Raw genomic sequence first — 25835 nt, 5'->3', positions numbered from 1 at the left:
CACTCACTCTACAAGTAGTTTAAAAAATGCCAGTTTCAGATGTAAACGTTTCTGCCTCTGACTCCTCCCAGAGCACGGGACTGGGCTGAGATAGCTTAGAGTATTACTGGCAACAAGACTCTGCTGTGGTGGAAGAACTGGGATGAGTAAGGCGAGGAAACCCCATTCCGTTATTTTGGTTGATGTACACATAGGACCATGGTAAGAAGTGAATTTAATTTTGTTTGCCTTACCTTTCCCTCTCTCTGAAGGCCAATGATGCCAATATAAGGAGTCAAGAAGCAACTGCCACAGGCAGAATTGGAAGGAAGCCAAGGGAGACAACCATGAAGCCTCGAAAGCCTATTACTGTTCCAGTGCAGAGGAGGCGGCGAAAACAGAAGATAAAATCGGATGCTACCAGTAAAACTCAGAACACAGAAAACACATTTCCATGTAAAAAATGTGGCAGGTAAGAGCACCTTAGCTTCCAGCAATAGTCACCAAATTACAATAGGGCATTTCCCATGGAAGCTTGTTCTCAAATGAGCTTGCTTTCTGTCTGTTCAGGCCAGAGAGACTGACGGTAATTTTAATCATTTTATTACCCTAACGAATGTCACAGATTAGGGAAGGTTATGTTGGTGTTTTTTTTTTGTAACTTGCAGCTTTGAGGTGTCTTTCATGTCAGAGGTATATTGATATTAAGATAGTACTACTTGGATAATGACCTTCTGCTGACTGTTTTTCTTCAAAGGAATGAGACACCACCTGCATTTCAACTGTGTGTGGTATTTGGTGTTAAACTGCACTTTCAAACATCTGCTTTATTGCCCCTCTAACATTTACGTTTATGTATTAATTGATTTCTATATATTTACTAGCTCACATATTAAGAAATTTACTCATGAACAGAGATAGAAAAATACAGAGCACTACCATTGTTACAGTAGCAGATGTTAGGCTAGTGGTTATACAGTTCATCTGGTTCAACTTGTACCCATCTTTTGTGTCCATAAAATGCGTTTGTTTTTCCTTACAAGGTTCTAGTAGTTCTTGTAGGCTTGTTGCCAACAGATTCATAAACGCCAAGAAAATTCAGTTCCCTACATAAACTGCTTATTCTTAAAACAATAGTGAGTTTTGTAATGCCAGTGGCTGTGCTTTTATTTCAGAAGGACACAAAGCTAGGGGATGGCAAGAAAATGAGATCTCCATCTAGTTAAATCACCAGAGCTGCTGACAAATTCCTGCTGTGGCTGGTGCTTACTTGGCCCTGCCAAGTTACCCTGTCTCTGTGTCCTCAGGGAGCGTGTGGCACTGGAAAGGGCAGAGCTGTGAGAAGGCAGGCAGTTAAGATCTGGTCCTGGTCACTGGCAGAGGAGAAGCAGGCAAGGAGTCGTAATGGTGTCTAAACCTGTCTTGTAACATTTGGTGCCAAATCCAAATAGTTAATGGAGAGAAAGATTGTGGGAGTGCAGAGCTGAGAGATAAAAGCTCACATGTTTATAGCTGTGTGGACAAGCGTCAGGAATGGCAATTGGCCTTTGTTCACCTCTTTGTTGTATTTTTGCAGCATAGGGGGAACGCCTAAAAAGCAGGTCCATGCTGTGTTAAGCAGCATGTGCGTGCTTCAATACCAGCACTGCCCCCTTGAATTTAGAAAATGTAGTAGCTGCAGGTGTATTAAGAAACAAAGCGAGTGGCTTGAGGGTGCTCAGGACCTGCTGCGAGCACTTCATCCAGTCAGAAGTGGTGTTTGCTGTAAGGCTTTGTTGCAAGGCGAGTGTGGGTTCTTGTGCCGAAGCTCACAAACTTGAGGCTGCAGCTGTAGAAAATTCTTTGGGAGAATTCATGAAGGAGGAGGTTGTAAGAGACGAAGGCTAACGTACGTGTTTCCCCAGGGTGTTCTACAAGGTGAAGAGCCGCAGTGCTCACATGAAGAGCCACGCGGAGCAGGAGAAGAAAGCAGCCGCACTGAAGCAGCAAGAGAGAGAGGCAGCAGTGGCAGCAGCGGCAGCAGCAGCAGCCCACAGCGAGGCCCAGCAGGAAGAGAGCAGCGAGACTGGGAGCAACAGCAGCGGAAGTAGCAGCGGGAGCTCAGATGAGGATGGAGAAATATAGCAGCAGGCCCAAAGTGGAGGGAGTAGCAAGGCTGGACCCATCTCCCCCTCAATGATTTCACTATTTTGCTTGCACTTTCCTTACCTGAACCATCAGTTTCAGTGCTGCAGTTTCCTCATGCCACATGTTCCATTTTGCCTTGCCAGTACTGACCAAGCCAGAATGGTGGACAAAAAGATTTGTTTCAACTTGGATTTTTTTTTAAACAAGATTTCTATTTATAATCATACCTAAGGTACATAACAGAACAATGTCTCCTGCAGTGGAAGTAAGTTCTCTCTCAGGTCAATCAGACCTTTCTTCTTGTGCTTGTCAGGAATCATGATAACGGGACTCTTGGATATAACGCTTTCCAGACCAGAGCAAGAAAATGATGCTCTGCTCTGAGCTAACTGTATCCATTTACTGTGACACTGGTGATTTCTAGATGTTTTATTTCTTAGCAAGTTCTTCCTGTTACACTATCCTGCCTTTCTTTCTGAGCATTTATTCAGGCTGCCAACAAGTTTTGTGGAAAGATGGCTTGCACTTTTGGCCTCTGCTTCACAAAAATGAAAAGTGGGGTGAGCAAGACACGCTTCTTCCTTTTGAGAGGAAGATTTACTTTTCAAAGGAACAATGAGGTGCTTTTGTTTTTATGCTGTTACGAATGCAGCAATAGACGTAAGGATATCCTGTGGGATTAGAGTAGCCACAGGCCTTGCGGGTTGTCTCATCATGGAAAATGAAATAGTCAGCCTTTGATTAACTTATTGGAAAATAGTCTGGGCTTCACAAGTGCAATTTGAAATGAAAACTGCTGTTTTTGACATTGGTTGTAGGGAAGCAAGCTTGTTTAGTGAAAATGAACCAGGACCTTGTATGTGTGTCGGACTGTGTGCACCCCAGAGATGGGAGAAACGGACTCTGATCTCTATCAAGCTCCTTAAATCCCTCAGCAAGTGGCTTTTACCTCTCACAGAATCACAGAATCCATTTCTTTATTGTGGCAGCACTCCTTTATTCCTTGAAATTACCATCATTGGGAGCTTGTATTAGGTGGAGCCCTAGTTTTGCAGAACTTTCTGTCAGTGTGTGTGTGGCTGTGTGTGCAGTGGGAGCTTCTTGCTTATTTCCACACAAGTGGCTGGACAGCTGTGCCTGCTGGGTTGTCCCTCTGTGACCCCTCAGCTTGCTGACGCACTGACCTTTCCTTCAGAACTGACATATGCTGATAGCCAAGAAACATCTAGCCACCAAAACCTACTGGTGAAGGAGAGTTAAGATCGTGCAGTAGTCCAGGTGACACGTTAGATTTGCACAGAATTGTTCTGCGCATCTTTGTCGCCCATGTTTATCGTTATTTCATAATGATGTTAAGAATCAGATCTCTTCCTTGTTCCTCATGGCCTGTCAGCCCCAGCCCGGTACTGTGGCTGCCCAGCTTGCTCCCTCACACCAACCAGCCCTGATTCCTCTGTCCCCTGGGTGCCAGCAGTGTGTCGTACCACACGTGTGCTGCTTTCGTGCAGTTTCGAAGAAGCTGATCAGTCCTGCAGCACCAAGCAGGAATCCTAGGTGGGTTACTGCACGTGAACTACAGACTGTTCCCAGCTGGTTGATTTCCTTAAAAATTGGCCCTTCAAGCTGCCAAATGAATTCCAGGTAATAATGCTTGTCAGGTTATCCACGGAAAATGGATCTGACTCCAGCATGCCACTTTCTTTTCCTGCCCCATGTAACTTCATGCAACCATGATTACTTCACTGCCCAAGTCGGGGAGGCTGTGTATTGTGCCACATTTTCTTTGACACATATGTGCTTTTGCATAGACTTCTTTTTCTTGGTAGAAACAGTTACTACTCTTAAAATGAGTAGCATTATCACTAAGGACTGTACTTTTTTCGGTGTTGACACTTTTGCCTGCAAGTGTCTGCCAACACTGTATTTTTCATTCCTAACACCATTGGGCATCCCTTTCGGCATTTGGATGGCTGTTCCGTGTTCCTGCACGTATGGCTCTTGTTGACAAGAGTGTGGAAGCAGATGGCATGTCAGAAACTATTAAAATCCATTCAAAAACTGCAGAGAACTGAAAGCTACAAATCTTTAAAGAGAAGTTTAAGCATATCAGTCTTCCCATTAAGAATCTCAGTGTTGATTATTATCTTTTTCTTCATGTAAATTGGAGAAAAGGCTCACCTACCATTAAATTATCCTAGGGCCCTTAGAGAGAACAGAAGCTGTAGCACACTGTGCCAGGACAGACAGTAGGTGAAGCAGCTCGAACTCACAGCTCACTTGGAGTGCTGGGATTAATTCCAGTAAAAAGCAACGATGCAATTAAAGTCCTGAACTATGTCTCTGGGAAGTTGCCAGTGGTTCCCATATCCTGAGAGCTGCAAGGCAGGGCAACTGTTCAGCAGGGCCGGTGAGTATAGCTAAAAAGGATTTAAAATCTAGATGTTATGCTGTTGTAATGAACGCATTTCCCTGGAGTACCAGTCTTGGCAGTAGCGCACGCTTACTTAAGGGACTGGGGAGGCTTAGAGACACAGAACAAAGAAATGGAGATAGAGGTAGAACTGGTACAGGGCAAAAATGGAGACTAAAATGAGGCTAATCAAACTGTCGTAGGAAAATGCTTTCACTATCCTTGCTAAAACAGTGCAAAATCAATTTATATTTAATCCTTTCAGGGGGCGAGGGGGCAAGAGCCTGTTCCTATAGGGACAAACCTAATGGTTAATTCCGTGTCTTGTTTCTGACAAGTAGAACAGGAAGATTAGATACAGGGATGTCTATTACTGGAAGAAAATCAGAAAAGGGCTTTTTCTGAGGATGGGCACTAAAAATTATGGGTTAGCATGGCTGACCAAAATTGCTTAAGTATTCCAAGTGAGTGGCAACAAATGCTTAATCTGGAAATGCTTTTGAACATGCTTACATATTGCTAGTAGCCACCAGAAGACCTCTTGTCTATCATGTTTAAAAACAAGCAAAACCAAACCTGCTGTCCACTTGCTTACAGTAGCAGTTCGGAATTGATCATGTGTCTGAATTAGATCAAAAGTTGGCAGGGTTGTTTCCAAAAAATAATAATAATAATAAACAATTCCCCAGTCACTGTAGACAAAGCATTTGAACTGAATTTGTCTGATCAGGAATGAATTCTGGTATTCTTCTTTGTGGGGAAAAATTACTTGAGTGGCTCTTTACTGCAGCACAATGGTAATTTAAGGCTGTGTTGTTCCAATTATGATTTTTTTTTTTAAGTTTTATATTCTAATGACTCGTCCATTTTAAAGCTCTGTGTGAATTATTTTCCAGTGTTTAAAAGCACTCTGACAGATCTCCATTCTCTCCATTCTTGCTGTTAATTTAGGAAAAGGCACTATATGCTTCCTTACCGAGCTGAGTGTGAACAAGGAAGGTGTCTCTCTGCATTACCTGTCCTTTCTATGGGAACAAACAGAAAATGTATAGACTGCAGGTCTGTAAATGTGTGCTGAAATCTTTGCCTTTATTGCGCAAGACCAGGCTTTGTGTGGTCATACAGCCAGTAGTCAGGTGGCTGCATTTCCAAACCAGTACCTGTTTGAGTCTTGATGCCAGCTTTGGGTGTTGCAGAGATGCCACGATAGAAGGTCTACCCTCACATTTTGCCCTGGTCACGTGCTTTTGCCCTTCTGCCTGTGTTGTCTGCCCTTTACAAATGGATTCAGCCTTTCAGGTTTGTGCTGTGCATGGGATAGCATCTCAGTTTTGTAAGACCGTGTGTATATAATTACTAGATACATGCATGCATTTCTGATGCGTATCTGATATAGCTACAGGTATTTTGCAGTCCAGCTGCAAGGAGAACAACTCTACATCTTAATTTATTGGATGTTTTTCCATTTAAAATCATGGGTGGTTTTGCTGACCAGGTAGCGGTGTCGTAGGGAACTCTGTGAGCTGCAGGCCGCCAGAACTGGCTCTGCAGGACTCGGCGTGTTGAGAGCTGGGGCCCAGTGGGACTGGGCAAAAGGGACATTCTGAAGCTTAAAGGTAACTCCTCTGTTACTCCCATAGTAGTGATGTAACACGAAGTCCAAATTAGCTAACGACACATCTCATTTCTCAAACCTAATACTTAAGGTCATTTCTTGTATTGCAGCAAACTTAACAGTCAACGTACAAAAAAGGTTTTTGCTAAACCACAAAGAGTGCCCTTTCTCACTTAGCTATTATGTACTGCTTAATTCTCTTTTGGGCAGTGGAAAGTCCTAATACGTTTGTCTTCTATTTTAAAAAAACACAAGTGGGGAGGACAACAGCCGTAGAAGTCTTGTCTGCTTTCATACAACGGCACTTTTAGTCCAATGATTACCTCTACCAGAAACCTTCTCAGTCACGTTTTCCCACGTAATCTTTCTCCCTGCTTTTTCTTCTAATGTATGTCTGCAAGTTTATAAAGCTTTAAAGAGACAAAGAAGTGGTGTCTGCAAAACGTGTTTGATATTCGTGGGGGTGAGTTTCTGTGACTTGGGTTCAGCTGCTTTACTCGCGCTCAGTCTCTCCAATATTAAGTGTTAGGAAGACACAAACTTTGAACCTGCAGCTGTCTAAGGATTTTTTTGTTCAGAGATTAGGGTTCCATCGACAGCTGAGTGTGAAAGATCCTTAACTTCTCAAGATTATAAAACAGCATATATTTTTATAGAAATGTAATTGTATATTTTAAAAAAAAAAATCTTGCGGCTTCTCCATATGTATTTTTCCCCTCGTAGTTCAGATTTGATACAAACTTTTTTTTTGTGTTCATTCTTTTTATGTTGTTTTTAAATTTGTAGTCAAAGCTTTCGTGTACTGTACAGGAGCAGTCAGCCTTTGTAATTACTGTATAAATGCTTTATAATAAAGTATATTACTTTTATTTTAACAAGCGAGCAGACACTTCCTTTTGTGTGTTTGCTGCCTAGGGCACCTTCTAAAAGACTGTTACATGTTAAAAATGTACATATATAAATATAGTTACCTGTTGCTGTACAGTTGTGATAGACCGGACTGAATTTATTTTTTGTGTGCTTTTTTATAAAATATTAATACACTAAAGGAAATCTTGCTGATGTGATTGTAATGTACTATGTAACTTATTTACTTAATATCCTCTATATATCTAAAAAACCTTTTATTAAATGAGGTTTCAAAAATAGTTTCGCAGCTGAGTTTGTTTGATGATGCGGCTGCGGGGCTCGGTGTGGGTATTGGCGGTGATCTGTTTGTGCAAAGGAAGCAGCCGCGGGTTCTCTTAGGAGTTCCTTTAGCTCTTCAGCTCTCTGACCACGTTTACCTCTGTATTTTCCATAGCAGCCCTCAGGGCTGTTTCTTAATATTTTCCCTGAAGACATCAGAAGCCAGGAAGAGTCTAGAAAGAGTTCTTAGAAATATGCAAGGAATGCTTCCTCAGTCCACCTCTGTGCTGCTGCAAATAAGGACAGCTGCATTCTGCTTCTGAAACAACCTCAAAGGCAGCTTGAAGTCAGTCAGTACTTGGGGCCTGTATCAAATCTGAATTACTGAACGGCTGCTGGGTGGGAGAGAAAATAGGGACTGAAGTAAATCTAGAGCCGCTGGAAAAGGAGGTAACACTTTCCTGCTGCTTAGTAGTTGAATCTGCTGGTTGTAGAAACAACAGCAACCGGTAATTTGTGTTGTATCATATTTTCCAATGGTAGATTTAATATGTATATATACACGTATATACATTGAATACTGTCTTAAAGGCACTTGTCTGTTATTCTGGATCTTTTTTTTTTTTTTGAATTTTGTAATAGAGCACTAATCCAATTTCTTCTGGCAGCTGGATGTCTTGCTGTGGGTTTTTAAATATTAATATACTTCCCTCCATCTTCAAAGCAAAGGTTCCTTCTCTTCTGGTAGCTGGCAGGTCATACATAACTAGCCAACTGTTTCTGACACCTGCGGGCATGAAGTCTTTAAAGCTGCAAATGTTTTGCTACGTTAAGCATGCTGTAGAAATGTGTATCGATATCTGACTGGTTTCCTACAAGCTTTCAGGTAGAACCAAAGGTTCTGAAAATAATTACTTTTGTTTTAGTTGTTCAATTATGCTGACAAATTTACATTTCAAGACTGACAAAGCTGACAGAAGAAAGATTTAGCTGAAGACGTTTTTTCAGCTCAGAGTAAGAGCCCTTGCTTTAATTTACTCCTGCAGACGTGGATGTTAATCAGCAATGGCATTTGGGGAGGTAAGGAGCATTTTGCGTAGTTGCCAAAGACAATGTGTTGGCCTCACTGGCAAAGCGTCTCAGGCTGACTACTTTGTACTAGAACTGTGAAGCCCATGTAAACTAAGTTTGCATAATGCAAAAAGGCACACGTTTTGGGCAGTTTGGTTTTCTTTTCTTTTTTAACTGGTGGATCCAAGTGCAAACTTATAGAAGTCATTTCAACTGCATTAAAAGACCTTATGAAGCGCTTCATTGATTAGCAAGTTTAGATGCATTTTGAGGTAGTGGCATTGTGAGGAATTTTGCAGTAATTTTTTTTGTGTTTTATTTTTTTTAATAGAATTGCACCTGTTGTTGCAGGATGATATTCTTGTCATTATTGATACTGCTGTGGACTGCAGGGTGGAAAGCTTTTCCTTTTATAGCTGAGTTTTGAAACTATATTTCAGTGATGCTGCTTGTTGAAGACTAAAGGTTCTGTTACAGAAGTTTATTACAGAGCAGTTGTCCTGGCTGAATGCAGTTGATTGTATAATGCTATTCACAGCTTAAATTCAAAGTGAATTAGCAATTTTGTGTTGAAGTAAGACTTACCCTTTATTTCACGTAACATGGCCTTTTTTCCCTCTATAAAAGTAAACATTTTTTCTTAAGACCTAAGAACAAATCTGACAACCAATGTCTTTCTTAAAAGATCAAAAAATATTTATGTATCAGATGACAACAATCACAATATATCAATGTTTTTGAAGTCTAAGTTATTTTCTATTCTAAAATATAGAGGCAATAAGGGCTAGCACTTACAAACTAAATTGCTCCCTGAGCAGCTAGGAAAGTTTAATGAGAACAACATTTAATTTCTGAAAGCTCTCCAGAAGTTGAACTATTCCATTACACAACAGCCAAAGTTTTTTGTATAAAATAACATTCTATTATTTTTAAACAAGTTTCACAGAAGATCATTTATAAACATAGGCCTAAATAATTTAAACACAGCAATTTTAACAGTTTGGTCATGCTACAAAATTACTGTATACAAAAGGTAATCAAAAGTAGATGTTAAAAGTGCTCTCTTGCTTGAAGATTTTTCTAGATGAGTCTACTTCTAGTGTAACCTGAGTCGTTTGCTGGTTCTCAGGTCTCTTTCCAGCCATTCGCAACATAATCACCGCATACATCGGCTCTTTGAAGAGAGATCAGTGTGCTAACAAGTAGGTAAAATACTTATTTCCTATCTCTAATTTAATTTTAGATATTTTTCTAAGGAATAAAGTGGATGCTAATCCTCCATAATTTCAGTGGGAAAAGCAGAATTCCACATGGCTTGCAAGTTTTACATGGGTGCTCTTTTCATCCATGACTAATAATGTGCTTAGGACTTTAATGGATGTGGTGAGATATGGAAGCGCAAAGAATAATACAGAAAGACAAGTCCTTCAACATGCTACTCAGCCACGCCTCAGGGGCATGCAATCTGATCATCTGTTAGCTTATAAATGAATGACACAGTGCAGCAGCACCATTAGTATGTAAGTTTGCTGCTTTAATTCTGTCACCTGCGTACATCTTCCACCACATCCAGTGCATAATTTTAAAGTGCAAATTTTTAAAAATTATGAAAACTTTTCTTATTTTGGAGGAGAAGAAGTTAATGGGGTTTAGTTTTGCTCTTGACGGTAACCGCAATTCATCAGGCAAAGCAACGTTAAGCTGAAACTTTAGAAGGGTTTTAATTTATACACTAAGATACTGCAGCATGAAGGGTGAACGGAGAGGAAAGTTTGTAAGCGTACCTTACTGCTGTTACAATGGTGCTGATTCTGGATGCCTTGTTCCTTCAGTAATGATTTGTGTGTGTGGTATTTATACTTCAGCCCAAAATAAGAGCTAGAGAATTTGTGCTGTTAATCCATTAAAAGAGCTGATGACAGTGGGCTACATGATAGCCACAGCTCCACCAAACAACTGCACCAGTTACTGTTGGACTGATCACCACACACAGAGCATCTGTTTGTCACTTGCAGGAGCCAGCCTGATTACCTACAGCCCTTCTTTGTCATCTACTAGTCTTGACAACGGACCTGTGCTTTGTTCCAGTTGTTACCACAAAGAACACGTACCTTTCTCTTCTGTTCTCAGACTGCCCCAAAGTAACCTGAGTCTTTGCTCTATCTAATACTGCCTTCATAAATGTACACACTTAGATCATATTTAGATATTAAAAAAATCAACCAGTAGGATTATATGGCACTGGACCACGTTCTCTCTATCTCCCCATCCTCTCATTTCATTTGGGGAGCTAATTAAGCCATACATACCATAATTAGAAATTGTACTAGGAGAAAACAGTTACAGAGGTTTGAATACATAGCTTCTTGGCCAAGCTCCTTGATTCTATTCTGGAACTATCTCCACACACATACATGAATTTGACTTTTCCTTTTGTTATTATTATCCAGAAGTTAGGTTTTGTTCCACTCCAGATAAACACATTTTCATTACAGTAGCCAAGAGCACGTGCCAATCCCCTATCACCCTGACACAAAAGATATGGTCAGTACAGGCTGCGTGTACCATAAGATAGGTATTTTCAGAGCACATCCACTTTTCCAAAAGTGGCTGCTAGTGAACTTCATGGATTAGTTCTAAAAGAGTACAACATGAAATGGTTATTGACTCCATATAATTACATGTGGGTACAAAACCTGTAAAATAAATCCAGTGATCAAGTTAACTAAGAACCAGCTTCCGGTTGCCAGAGCTGCTGATACGGTTTGTGCTGGGTGAGGAATGCCAACAGCATTTGCCATTGCTCTTCTGGCCTTTCATTAAGAAATGGCTCTAAATCAAACTCAAATCTTATCTTCAGTTGCCAACTTAACTTGGAATGCTTACGACTTCTTCTAACACTCAAAGACCAATGAGGGAGAATATATTGAAACTAAATGCTGCTTTCCTTGTTGTCTTCTACACTTTTCACTGAATTCTATTGCTAATCAGTTTCTGTCTTCTACTAAAATTATACCTGGAGCTTGAGACCAGTATCACTGTCACCTGGGCCAATTCCACCATTTTCTCTCTGACCATGACTTCCAGGATATCAACCCCTGCCATACCTTCACAAACAACATAATTAAAAGTGGCAGTCTGCCTCCATCCCTTATATGCCTGTTCTAAAACCAGGAAGCATGCTTCTTGCCATTCTAATTTAAACAAAGATGATGCCATGAATTAGAATAAAAACTTAAAAAATATAAATAAATAAAAAGTAAAATAAAAGGGCTGCTAAAATATCTATTTAGATCACTTGATCTATTCTCTAAAGAGAGGAAAAGGGAGCAAAAACATTTGGCATCCAACAGTGCAATCAGGAATGTCTTCATTGTTTTAACACTTTTCACTAAAAATAGTTACCTGTCATATAAGGGGGCTTTATTAAAAGTGGCTAACCTGCAATATAGCACATTTAGTATGTCTTCAAAACTTATTTTCCAACGCCCACTTCCCATCTCACCTCACCTTCCTCGGTAGCTACATACACATTCCACTCACTGCTTACATCTGTGCTTTAAAAAAAAACAAACGAGTATCTCAAAACCAGAATTTTAAATCTCAAGCCCAGGTCTTTGTTCACTGTTTGAGTTAGTATTAGACTACTAAGTTACGGGAGAATTCCAGAGCTGAGAAGGATTATGTCCATCAGTGAGCCAAAAAAAAAAACTAGGAACCAGCTGTAGACTAATAATCTACATTTTCCAATCAAAATAATTTCTTAATGAGAGACAAAAGGTTAGCAGACGTTTTAGCCTCACTGAAACCATGCAAAGAATTCCCATTGCCTCTTTAAAATAAATAAACATACACATTGTACGTGGCCTTCTAACCAACAAAGCTAAGAGTTCCAATGCAAGAAGCCCAGTTCAAAACTTAAGGCCAGTAACAAGAGATCATGAGCCCAATACCTTTTTTGTGCGTACATCCACAACTACTGGGCCTATTTGGCATAATAGTTAAGGGAATGAAAAGGCAAATTCACATACTTAAAATATTAAGGGATTTCCATGAGAAAATTAAACACAACAAAGTGTAATGTATCTATAAAAAAAAAAAACATTGTTTAGCCTCAGTGTTTCAAACGAACATTGGCCAGCTGCACGTAACAAGCTAAAATTGTTGTATTATAACCCGAGAGTGGACAACAAGCACCACTAATCAGGGATTAGGAGTAGCTAGGTATTATTTTAGGTAAAGATTACTTACTAACCAAACAGCAGATAAACTCAGCTCCACTGGTCTCTGCAGAAGATGTCATAAACTTGACAAAATTGGTGTGCCTGATTTTTGGTAAATAATTCTTTGGGTGAGAGGTGGTGGAGATAAGCTGGTCTTCTAAAAATTGCCCAAAGATTTTCTTCAAAACAAACGCTTATATCAAAGTTCTATGTGCTGAGCAACCTGGAGATACTTAAATAATTAAATACCCAGAACAAAAGTCTCATCAGTTTCCTCCTCCTTCTTCATCTTCTTCTTGTTTAATAACTAGAATACCTAATAGGAAAAAAAAAAAAAGAGAGAGAAAAAAAAAATCTGCAAAGATTTATGACTAGATTATGCAGGGAAAGGTACAGTTTATGCCCTGGAAAATACCTTCACTGTGTATTTTTGTCCAGAAGATAATCAAGCATTTCACCAATTCTGAGGTGCCTATATATTAATCCTCACATACAGTGTATAAAAACAGCAGGATCTTGGGACAGTGTAACAGCAAGAAATTTACATCCAGTTCTAGCATTTCTGACATGTCTTTTACTCAACATTTTTTTCTGTGGCTTCAATTCTTAAACATACTTCTCTCTTTCTAAACTGCATAGGAAAAGCACCTGCCTAATTCAGCTGTCCATTGCTCCGGCCTGCAGGGATGCTTAAGGAACAAAAGGTGTAGCCTCATGTGAACAAGGTTAACCTTTGACTTTACAGATACTTGCCCTATTACATTTTTTCTACTCTCAAAGTGTTTTTTACTACAGTAGTAAATGGACTATTGCAGGCCATCCTCCATAGCAGTACATTTCTCTCAGCAGGCTTCCACTTCCTAAAAAATGCATATTACTTCAGTGGATCTGGTTTCAACAGCCCATCTGCTGCTCCCTATACTGTCCTCGTGTACCTTTCCTGCTGCTACTCTGACGTGTTATTAGTGTTACCAGTCCTGCTCTCCTCTTCACTGCTTTAGCAAACCGGGGATAACAGAGAACAGTTAACATCTCCATTAGCAGAAATTAGGATTTGTAAAATAGATTTTAAAACTATCTCACTTCCACTCACAATTCAGGACATTCTTTAATGAATTTTCATATCAGTGACTTAAAAAGGAGAGCAGCAGAGGAGAGGTCATAAATACAGGCTTACCAAAACGAGGAGAGGGAAATACTCTGGCATTTGGGAAACTTGCATGAAGCTTTGAAAAGTTGCCTTTGTGCCAGAAATAATAATAATAATAATAAAAGAATATATCCCTGTCCACCCTCATTCCCCCAAATCACCATCTTTTGTTGGAAAAAAAAACATAGGAAATTTGCTGGGAAAACTGTAATTCATCTTGCCTGACTGAAAGCTTTGTTAACTTTTTAATGACAAATACTTAAGTATGTAATTTCACAAGTCAACATGTGAACTCCACAAGAGAACTTCAAACCACTATTAAATGTGTATATATATTTCAGTTTCCTACTAGTTACGTGCTAAAACTATTTCACTGGATAACTTTAAGAGTAAAGCTCAACTGTGGGCTGACTGCAAGACTTCTTGGACTTAACAGTCCAAAACACATCATTTTCAGAAGATCCTGCAGCTAGCACAGCCAAACTCAGCTGCCACAGGTTAGCCTACTTCTGCATAATCCCCCAGAGAGGAGGGAGGAATATTACATGGTCACACAGGTGAGTTTTTGAGGTTGTGATTCGTTTCCTCATGGACTTCTTTGTATTAATCTCTTTGCTTAGATCGATTGCCTCATGCCCCAAACTCACCATCCAGCTTTTTCAGCTTGGGCACCCGTTTGGTTGCTTCTTCAATCCAACTGTTCTTCTGGTCAGAGGCATATTTCTCTTGTAGTGGATTGCCTACAAACACCAGATCCTCTAGTAATGGCAGCTCTGCCAGCCTCGCAAACTCTGCTGCAACCACAAATGTGAAAACACCAACCAGATTGTGGAACGTGGAAAGTACAACTGCACTAAACCTTCTTTTCAAACTCCAAGCAAACATAAATAGCATGAGATACAAGAGGATAGGGATTGTCGGGGCTTGAACTGGTAGCAGGTACACATTTCAAGTAAGTCCAAGCAAAATTATTCAAAGAACAAACTCCATTTGGCTTAGAAGTTAAATTCAACTTTCTAACTACTTTTAATCTCTTGCATGAGTGGCTCTTTGGGGATTCAGTGCACCTCTGCAGGCTTATCAGTAAAGCTTAAGCCCCAGAACATACAGAACTATTTTTTACTTGCTAATGCATTCACTATGGTACTCAGGAAGGTAAACAGACAGTAATGGCTTACCCCAGTCTTTCACCAAATTATTTGACATATAAAGAACCTTCAGCTTCTTCATTACACGGATACCCCTCAGTTTCTCAATGAAGTTATACGAGATCCACAACTCCTCTAACGTGTCTCCAACTGCCTCCTGGAAAATGACAGGACGACTCAGGTAACTGAAATTAAGTCTTGCTTATTCTTCAGATTTACTCTTCTTCACCCCTACAGGCCACCTCATGTAAGAAAATACCAAAGTACAGTGGTCCTCATTTCCTGTTAAGCAGGTCCCTAATTCAGCATCACAAATACCAATGGGAATTAAGAGCAAAGGATATGAAATATATTTTGGAGGACTGAAATCACAATATTAAAATAAGACAAGGAATAGTTGGCAGAAGCAGTTGTTCTTAAGGCATAGGGACAGAGGAGACAAATTTGACTGTTTGTGCACTGCAAATATACATAAAGTAACTTCAATTCAACAGCTCAGGGGGTTTTATGCAGTATGAGAGAATGATTCAAGTGCATGTACATTTGCACCTGAAGAACAGAACTCTCTCAAAAATAAAAGAGAGTTTCTGCAAACCAACCACTATACATTGAGTCTGCATTTTACAATTAAGAGATAAAGCATCTCTGAGGGCTGCAATAGCTTCGAAGAGGAATATTGTGTGGGAGGAATATTCTGTGGGGGCAACATACAATATCTCTCAAGGAAGAAAGAATTTCTACATTCATTAAAATAAAAAGAAAAATGTTGACTGAAGAAAAATTCTGCCTTCATGCAAATGTAGCAAAATTGATCCAATTTTTTCCCCAACAATTATTCCCCTGCCTGGTAAACTCAGTCCCTGCTCCACCTTCTCCCCCAAAGCCCTATTGCTCAGGGTGCCAGGTAACATAAATGGGACAGACTCTCATGAAGCGTGTGTTCAGGACTGCCAATATTTTTAGTAAAGAACCATAGCCTGAGTTTTCTGGAAGAAAAACCCTTACATAAGTCTGTAGGAATTATTTTAACGTAAAGCCAGACTTTTAGGAACATAGGGAAATTAATCCACATCCTAGACAGCACTCCCTTTTGTTAGTAAAGACTTAATTAATACTAAGAAGCACGTACCAATCCATTCAAGTTCTTTATGTTATTTCTTCCCAAAGACAGAATCCTCAAATTTTCTGAAATAGATAAAAGAAAGTTTCTTGTTGGTAAGCAACTTTTTTTTAAGTATAAGAAGGTGCTGTAAGTTAGGTAAAACTCCATACTCTACTTCTAAAAAACAAACAAACAAAAAAACTCTACATTCTGAATAGGCTGTCCTAAGAAAGAATGACGTAACAGAAACAAAACCCCCTGACAATGAACGGGAATTGATGCAGTGGACAGCTCAGAAACATGCTCATGAATACAAAGCCGGTTATCTAGTTGAATTGCAGTCCAGATAAATACTGGGGGAAAAAATATCATCTTGCACCTGAACTCTTAACTGAACTCTTGCTGGGTTTGATTTCACATAGTGAAAATCCCTTCTTCTCCAAGTAAAAATTTGTTCCAGTTTCATTTTAAGGCAGCAGATTTGATTTTTAAAATAGTGACAGCATATAAAGCTTCCTTACAGAAGTCTGGTGAGAAACCTCTCAACTTAGTCTAGCACCCAGACAAAGCAGCTTTTTAAGTGAACTGTTTGTGCTGGATTTTTAAACTCAAACCATGACAAAATAGCAGTCCTTCTGTAAAACTCATTTTCAGTTTTCACACAAGCTTTCCTGATGGTGTAAATAGGCAAACTGAGTTGCAGCATATAGGTGGGTTAATGTGGATCAATACTTCTCACTAATATTTCAAGACTTCTTATTAGCTGAAGGATGAAACATTTAATGATCTTGTTTTCTTCTTGTACATATAATGATTGAAAATACACTGTGCAATAATTAATACCAAGAACAATGAATGTTCCAGTCAAGTAGCAACAGGCTGCACTGATAGCACATGCAGTGGCTAGGGACTGCTACGCACGAAGACTCAAGGCTGATCTGGAAGAGATAATTATATGTTCTATCTCAAAGAATGTAGGGATGAAACCACACCTGGTAAAACCACACCTGGCAAATACTCTAAAACAGGAAGACCAGTTATCATTAAAAATTTGCGGTACAATCAGAATTTATTTATTTTTTTAAAACACAACAGGTTAATACACGACCAGGCTCAAATTACGGAAACTCATAATCAGTAAGTCTAAAGTCAACCACAGCTGATACTCTCCAGAATATCCCTAAGGATCCCCACCCATATGGGAGAGCCTTTGGGTCTAGCCAGCTATACTTACTCTCTTTGTAACTTGCATTTAGAAATTACATGTTTGCAGTAGCTCTGGAAATTTCTAAGAGATGAGAGGATACTCACAAATACAAAAATGACAGATTACTTAAAAAGTTATGCCTTAAAACTGTTTCTAACTGCTGTTACTGTTCTTTATTACTCTTGTTCTGAGATATTACATATATTAGAAGAAGTAAGATCTCCCTCATGGAATATTTACACACACTAAAACACATAACCAGCACTTGTTACTATCTGAAACATCTTCCTCACATGTATGGTACACAGGGGTGTGGTCCTTCACACAGAATTATCTAGCCTAATCACTGTATCAGGTATATACACTAATATTCATCTTTTCTGTCTGAAAAGAGTGATGGATGCTTGAACAGATTTCTCAGCTTCCTCTCTGCAATGAATAAAAGCAAATGCGTAATAATTACTTGTTTGCTTTCATTGCTATAAACACTGATTTCTCTCTTTTTCACAGAAGCCAGCAGAAATTGTGAGGTCCTCACATACCTTTGAGACAGACCACATAGTTCTATGTTGTCTGGCCTCCAGATCAAATATTTGGCACAGAACGTTTGTTTTGATTCTGTATTTTATTAATATAAATGTTTAAGATGCTTTGAAAGACTTGTTATGTTTTATGCCACTTAAGACTTGATTGGATTCACCTTTATTATATAACTGCCTATTTACTTTTTGCTCGTGACGGAGTTATCCACATTGAAATATTACAGTATAGTTATTTGGAAAGACTCTACTGAAATATTTTTTCCCTGACTGGTAAAGTCTGAGCATATTATGGAGACAGTTAAGTTCATCAGGCTCCTTGACATCCCTGTCAGTGTGTAGTTGTGGAGGACAGAGTTCCAGATTCCTTATCTATCTGCCTGGCAGTTTGATGGGGACAGAAAAGCCTGGAATGTCTAGCCCAAAACCTTAAGCTCTTTGCTAGTCTCATGCCACAGAGTCAGAGTCTTCAAGACAGACCTTTTGGACTTCTGTCCAAAAGTATAAGATAAACCCAGTGAGCTTCAGGGTTTCATAGACAGCTGCCCAGAGGTGTTCAGTTCCACCTTCTAGTCAGCTGGCACACACCTTGCAAGCAAGAACAAAACCAAAACAAGTACATCCAAATTAGTACATCCAAACCCTCTACAAAATGGAATGACATTTGTCCATCTAGATCTACAACACTCCAGCCTCAGCAGCAGACAATACCACAATTACAGAGCTGTTGAACTGCAGACTCTCTCCCTCATGAGTGTGGAAATTGGCTGTTAAATCATTCTAGAATCAATTAGGTGTTGAATATCATAACTCAGGGCACTGGAGGTTACAAAGGTGTTTCTGAATGGATTTGTTTTGTTGTGCTTGCACAGCAAGACAACTGCCATGACTGCATAGAGGTAAATGCTTTAATACAGCATTACAGCTAAACATGCGCTCTCCAGGAAGACTGGTAATTTTAAAGTCAATTGTAATTTTCTGCGAGGAAGGAGTTAAAAAGAATAAGTATAAAGCTGAACACATGACAAATTGTGGTATATGTCCTATCCAAGCCATTAGAAAACAAATACAACCAGTCACTGGTGTGTCACTTACTTAGGCTGTTCAAGTTGGCGATTCTTTCAATGCAGTTTGTAGACAACGACAATTTCCTTTAAAAGCAAGAACAACCAACTCAGTATAAAAGGAATCACTGTATCAGGAGAGTTACGCATCCAAACACCATTGCCTTAGAAATAACTGTCTATTCTTCTCTCATTAGGTAGCGAACAAGCTGTATGTGTGAACAGACTCAAAATATCCGCAAACCCTTATGATTTCTGTAAATTTATTTAGCTTCTAGGAGAGTACCATGTGCTACTAATATCACATATGGGGTTATCTTTTTATGCCTAGCCTTAACAAATGCATGGACATCGATTTCTGAAATAGCTCTAAATCCTTTCCAGAAGTCCCCTTTTTTCTCTCTCCTGTCTCCTACATAGACCGTACTACATCTTCCTCAGTTACACAATGGCCTTACTGATTTGGTACCCAGAACTACGTAGATAACTCTGCATGCCACTATGCTGTGCCATGTGGGCACATTAACCAAGGCAACGCGTTGTAAAGTTATGAGATGAATGCTGTAGGACTCAATACAAACAGAATTTTAGGAAGAAACTCTAATTTGTTGCCAATCAACACAGAAAAAGCCTGAGCGAGTGGATGAGATATTACAGACTTTAGCTTATAACACCAAAGAAATAATATATAAATAATAGCTTTTGATGTTAAACTGCAACAGGTGTGCATAAATTTTGGAATGCATCATAAATGTGTCAGTTACCTGACAGATTCCAAGCACGGACCTGTAATTATACACTGATGAACAATACAGCAATTTTCTGGGGACAAATATTAGTACAGAATCTACCATAACATCTTCTCAATTAAGTGAATGGCATCTTGGAATTAAAAACAGGGACTGTTGCTAGAAAGAGAAGCTTAGTTGAGAGATAGAGGAAAAAAAAAAAAAAGCATTGCTTAGAAAGTCACACTTAAACATAGCAAACATTTTTACATAGTGGACAGCAGAAAAATGAAAATTAATACAAAGAGAAGACAACGGTTGTTTCTGATTTGTTTTTAGCTGAACTTACTCGCAGTTAACAAGGGTGGAGAGAGATTCATCCATCCTCTCTACAGGAGGAATCTGGCCGTACAGTTTCACCTCTTTTGCCTCTGAAGCCTTCTGGCCATTTTTTTCTTCCTAAAGAAAAGAGAAGGTGCAGAATGTGCACACTGTTACATGCAGTTACTAAGAATTACTATGCTATTACATTCCTATAAAAGTAATCACTATAGAGATAATTCCAATATACTACTAAAATAAATTACTGGAAAGAGGGAGCATTCTGAATACTCTTTATCAAGAGCCCAGATGGTGCAGCATGAAGAGGGGAAGGGTAGCTTCGTTCTAAGATGCTAAAAGCATGTATACATTACATAAGCTTATTTATTTATTTAAGTTGTGTGTTACACTTGAGCAATTTAATTCAGGCATCCTCTCCTGAAAAGAAATGGAGAATAACTGGAGGTCTGAAAGTCTGAATCAAAGCACTTTCACAGAGACTGACATGTAGGAGCCTCAACTAGATCCAAGCTGTAGCAAAAGGAGAACATTCTTAAAATCTCTGCCAAAAATTTCCTTCCTACTTCACCCAGAAGGCTCAGAACTCACGCCTAGCTCACCGCACAACCTCAGAATGCAGGGGAGTACAATTTGGGGGAGAGTCTCAACAGCATTTTTCTCAAATCTTTCCACTTTTTTAACCATTCGGAATAGCCCCTAGATATTCCTCCTTGTGAAGTCGGAGCTGTGACTCCTGCTCCTCTGTCTGAGGTGGTAGTTTGCACCCAGCCTCAAACTGGTACCTCCGTCATGCAGTTCTACTTAACAAACACGTGCATGAAAAGACAATCAGATTACACTCTTCAGAAAAATAAAAGAAAAAAAAAATACACCCCATAAGACAAAGAGGGAGTTCTGAGTCTAGACTGACTGTATTCTACCTTTGAATCAAAAGCCAGTTAGAAATCATGGAGAAGTTGTAATTTAAAGAAAAGTTTAAATCCTTACGATTCACAGAATTAGGAATTGAAAAAAAAAAATCACCTCTAGTTAGTCATTAAAAAAGAGCAGAAAAAGATTTCACAATTCAGAGAGTACAGTAAAAGACAGATTTCCTATTTACAACCTAAGTTGATAATTTTCTAGATTATATTCTTTATAAAATTCAGAGATTTAGAAAAATAGTCATAATTTCAGCATTTGGGTGTGTTTATTTAAAAATACAATCTATTAAATCTTTTCAAATTCTGAAGTGATGGTAATTATTGACTGAACACTTGGGCCAAGTCTCTTTTTCAGTAATAACACTAGTTTTGACAACTGCTTCCCTGCCAGCACAAAGAGAACATTTTGTTGATTCCCTCAGCATTCAGTGGGAGGGCTGGAGGTCCATTAACAAAGCAGAAATCTATTTGGAGTTTTCAAAACAAGGAGTCTTGTTTTCTCCCCCATTTTATGCAGCTGTTGAAAAGTGAGAGGGCTGAGGCCCGGCCTGTTTTCTCTCTCTTTTATATCTCTACTTTTGAACGAAATGAATTGCTTCCCAGAAGCATTTAAGAATACCACAGAACAAGATCAGCTTTTGATAACATTATTTTCTCTCTTATGTGCCCAAAATACTTCCGGCAACTTAATTTAACAGAAAATTATTACATTGCTACATGCATTTACTTATATTCCAGTTTCTGTCCAAATCCAGTGTGATAATATTTCTATTCATATGAGCAATTTAGTAAATAGCATGTCAGATGTTTTGCTAGAACATGGCGAATGCATTCAAACTAAGTCACTATACAAATGTGAAACTTCGAGTTTCTTTTTTAAGAACCATGATAACGCTGTATCTATTTGCATTTACACTTAACTTTTAATCTACCATCTTAAACCAACAAATACAAATACATTTTTTCTTAAAATATGTCAGAGAGGGAGCTCCTAACATGGAATATGGCCAGGAGTGAGCACGTGCAAAAAGAAAATTCATCCTGCTTGCCACCCACCAGCAGAAGAAAGGTCTGATGAAATACCACAATAAGCCACAGAGAAACCACAGGTAGAACAGGCACTTTATAAGAACAAGTTACCTGTTTGCTGAATTAAAGTTGCTGTGATTTATCTAATTTCATCCTGACTGTAGGGCATAGGTAAACCTTTATGCCAAAGGGTTAGAAATACATCTGGAATGCAACACAACAGCAGATCTAATTCTACAAGTCACGTGGACCCAGATTAGGAGCGGTAAAGGGAAGCTTTAACTCCCCCCAGATAACATGAACAGAAAAGCACGTTCAGCACTTTGCAATTAACATTAATGGAAACTCACTGACACGGATCCATTATTTCTAAGAAACATGTGACAAAGGAGCAAATGTAAAATAAATCTTTAACTGAAAACATGGAGTTGAGGTTTTGGAGGGCAGAAAGAGTGAGGGAGGAAAAAGGAAATATACCTTTTTTTTTTTTTTTTTAATTCAGCTCACATCTCTAGTAATACTACTGTCTGCAAGTTGCTGCATTCTAGTTCTTATCAGGGGAGCAAGTGTGAAGTTTGTGGGGTATAGCAACATAGCTGAAAATAAAACGGGAAATACTGAAGGTGCTACATAACAGTAGAATTCCCAAAGGAAGTAATCTTCAATTGCAGACTGGTGCCTTAAGCACATGCTAAAAATCATCTGGCTTCCAGCTATACCTGTTCACAGAACTTCATATCCCGATCTTCTGGAGGCAAAAACATTTATAAACTCCCGCTCTCACTGTAGCTGCTGGCCAGAATTAGATTGCAAGCATGTATATACAACGGCACATCTGTGCCCTCATCTCAAATTCACTGATGCTGGGGAAAGATCCTCACTGGGTTCAGCCGACTGAACTCCACAGGCATCCTGTGCCATCACATATCACATTATATCCACTTTCTTTCCAACAAACAGCTTCCTAGAAGGCTTCATGACAAGGTCAGTCACCGCCCCAAATATGTTTGTATTAACAGAATACTTTAAGAAGAAAAACAAGAAACTCACTCTGAGACAAGCTTTTCAGAGTGGCCAATATAAGGGACAGTGTGTTACCAAACAATAGGAGAAGGTTCACTGACTTCAGTACAGTCAGCATTTCATACCTGTTTACTCTGTGGGAAGAACTGTACTCAGGAAAAACAAACAGGGCATAATTAAAACATGACATCCCCAACTATAAATTTCTCTGTAGCCTCGGGCCTTCTGTCAGTGCATATTCAGCAGAATTAGGCAAGAGAGCAAAACAGACTTGTCTTTACCAACGATGTGAATTTACCAGGAACACGCAGAAAATCCAACACAACTGATTATTCCTCAATAATAGGAATATAATTTTTACTTTGTAAAACTTTGTATGGCAGATGTTTCAAGCAAACATATTTGTTACAGTAACTTTGAAAAAATAATTTATTTGAATGTAGTCAAAATCCACGCTACCGAGTACCACAAAGCAGCTAGGTACTCTTCTGGTACTTACCCACTTGGCTAGAGCTTCTTTGATAGTTGTTGCTTTCGCCTAAAAATAAAACAAACTGAAATGAATATTCATAGCAATTTTTTATCTGGCATGTTCACTGCAAACCTTCCTCCTCCCCCTTCCCTTTTCCAGTCCTGCTTGTGTCCCCCCTTAGGGCCTTATTGTCCTCTAGCTGCTTCTAAGAAGATGGAACCCACCAGGTGTCTCTTCATTTTATTTTCTGGGGAACTCCGAAGCATTTTCGGAAGGAATTGGTTGGACTCATGAGAGCACATTATCTTCCTGACTTTACTCTCTTGTCCGGTCTGGACCATGGTTTTGGGCACTGTTTGTTAGCTTTGACAATTAAATTCAATTGAACTCAAAGGCATCAGAGGTTACTGCACTGAAAAATGTGGTCTAATGCTCTTAAAAAACTTGCTATTGACATGCATTAGCAACTTCCTGCCTGAAAATGATTCAGTGAATAGACAGAAAGATAAAGCCTATTATAGTTCACCAAGGAAAATAAGGTACCTCTTACCAAAATTCAAGAGCAATCTGAAACTTTTATATTTTTTTTTCCAATTGTTTTATGTCCAGTCACATCATGAGATGTGAATACATATAATACTCAGTTAAAAAAATCTGAGAGCTCCGGTACCAGGCTTTTTAAGGATTCACCCACTGATCAACATTCAGTTGTTGCTAACTCTAACTTTTCTGCCTCCCATCAGTTCCATCAACACCAAATGACAATATCCAGAAAAATAGTATATAGAGAAACGCTCATATATCCCAAACATTAAACATAATCCAATAATTTTTCAAATTAAAAAGGCCCCAGAGACCGATCTTTCACAAATCAGCAGTCTCCTGCCTATAAAATCAATGCAGCCCTTCAGTGTAGCACTAGCACACACAGAGCTTTTCAGGTAATCAGATATTAAAAAAATTGACTGTAAAAGTTAAAACTAACAAACTAACTTCAGCTCCAAATCTCAGAGGTAGTCACCTCAGGTCACAAAGCTTTAATGCTGGGTACTTTAAACCCCTGGACATTCTGGACCCAAAGGCAGAAGACAAGGGTTGTGGCAGCTGCAAGCAGACTGGCTGCAGGCACTGAATACCCAGTAACAGCCTGAGAGCCAGCCTGAGACCCAACAAGAGTAAGGACTCTGAGCTCCATTTCAATCCCATCCATATCATGCGCTAGCTAGCTCCAGGTCCACTGCAGTTACCCCGGTAAACTTCTGGCATGACAGTAGCTGCTTCGAGCCTGGTGGGGATAAACCCCAGTGACTCCTGCTCAGAAGGCCACACACTGACAGCCTCCTGAAGCTGAGGGTGCCACAGCTGCGAGGGTGCCAGCAAAACAACTGGCTTCCAGTTAATCTTTTTTTTTTTTTTTTTTTTGGATGGAACTTCCCCACATTTTTTCACAATTCAGCTAGCCATTTGCAACAGCATTTGGGTGCGTCACAGCGTCTCCTTGGTGCAGATTCCTGCCTAAAACCAGATCAGATGTTGAAGCTAGTGATCCATGGGCATCAATGGTTTCTTCCCTGACCTCTGCTGACTTGTCTCTCCCGTTGTAACGTCCAATTTGACAGAAATGAGAAAATCAGTATGGGGGTTATCACGAGAACATGTAAGGGATTTTTTGTTCTTTAGGTTACTTTGGGGAGATTTCCCTCAGAGAAGGCTATTTTCCAGGGTCCTCTACATGCACATCGAGCACTGTCCTGCAGGGATTTAGGTTAAAGTCATGCTGCTTCAAGGATTCAAAACGCCAAGCGCTCAAGGGCTGGGATCGTCACCCTGAAGAGTCACTCACCACTAACGCTGCCGGAACAAGAAAACTAACACCTCGGGGGGAAAAAGCAAGCACGTACACAGAACAGCCGAAATAGAAGAAAGGTTTTTCTTCCCCAGGAGATGGCTTTGGGCACAGAGCGCTTGCTCGGGCTATTTACCACACCCCCCCCCACCGTGAGACGAAGGGAACCGGGGACCCTTCGCCTCGCTCAGCACACGTTGATTTACCCGCTAGGCAGCGCGCTGCCCCCGCACCGGCGGGCTGCCCGCACTGCCCACAGCCCCGCCGCCTCCAGACCGGGCACGGGCTCTGCTGGGCAGGCGGTGCCGCTCGGCCCCCCTCAGCGCGGCCCCGGCCGCTCCCTCCCGGCGGGGCCGTGCTCGCAGCGGCCGCCGGCAGCCCCCGGCCCCCGCCCGCCTCCCCGCGCCGCTCCCGCACCCACCATTGCCGTTGCTACCCCGCACGCTCCGGTTGCTAGGGCACGGCCGCCTCCCGCGCATGCGCAGCGCCGGCGGGGCGGGGCGGGAGGGAGGGGGTGAGAGCACGGAGGCAACCGCACCTGGCGACCATAGAGAGGGGGGAGGCCGCCGGGGAGAAAGTCTCATCCCGGAAGTGGCGCGGGGGCGGCCCGCGGGGCATTGTGGGAGGCGGCGGCGGGGCTGCCTCAGTACGGGTCCCGGCCCTGGCGGCAGCAGGCGCTCCGCGGTGCCGGGAGAGAAGAGCCGCACGC

At 40.3% G+C, this 25835-nt stretch overlaps 2 protein-coding genes across 8 annotated transcripts in view; one reads left to right on the top strand and one right to left on the bottom strand.

Moving 5' to 3' along the window:
- Positions 1-5467, top strand: part of MIDEAS (mitotic deacetylase associated SANT domain protein) — a 63703-nt gene extending 58236 nt beyond the window's left edge. For 4 of the 5 annotated variants that reach the window (XM_035327065.1, XM_035327062.1, XM_035327064.1 and 1 more), the window contains 2 exons: positions 252-451; positions 1884-5467. In XM_035327065.1, coding sequence (XP_035182956.1) covers positions 252-451; positions 1884-2103 — 420 coding nt within the window. In that variant the 3' untranslated portion in view covers positions 2104-5467. Of the gene's footprint in view, positions 1-251; positions 456-1883 lie in introns of those variants that run through there. The other variant, XM_035327066.1, reaches the window with a different exon arrangement.
- A 3189-nt stretch (positions 5468-8656) lies between these two features.
- Positions 8657-25675, bottom strand: DNAL1 (dynein axonemal light chain 1). 3 transcript variants are annotated; one of them, XM_035327078.1, is made up of 8 exons: positions 25548-25675; positions 23308-23346; positions 19841-19950; positions 18795-18850; positions 15981-16036; positions 14882-15008; positions 14351-14497; positions 8657-12869 (listed from the first exon to the last, which is right to left on the bottom strand). In XM_035327078.1, exons 1-8 carry the CDS (start codon positions 25548-25550, stop codon positions 12820-12822), a joined length of 588 nt encoding a protein of 195 aa, XP_035182969.1. In that variant the 5' UTR covers positions 25551-25675; the 3' UTR covers positions 8657-12819. The 3 variants fall into 3 exon arrangements, with proteins under 3 accessions (XP_035182969.1, XP_035182970.1, XP_035182971.1); XM_035327079.1 differs by having other exon boundaries at positions 14351-14494; XM_035327080.1 differs by having other exon boundaries at positions 14351-14443.
- Between the last annotated feature and the right edge of the window lie 160 nt (positions 25676-25835).

The sequence above is a fragment of the Oxyura jamaicensis genome, chromosome 5 (assembly GCF_011077185.1).
Source record: "Oxyura jamaicensis isolate SHBP4307 breed ruddy duck chromosome 5, BPBGC_Ojam_1.0, whole genome shotgun sequence".
NCBI classification, from domain to species: Eukaryota; Metazoa; Chordata; class Aves; order Anseriformes; family Anatidae; genus Oxyura; species Oxyura jamaicensis.
The sequence above is the reverse complement of the archived record's forward strand: the minus strand, read 5'-3'. Positions and strand labels throughout refer to the sequence as shown.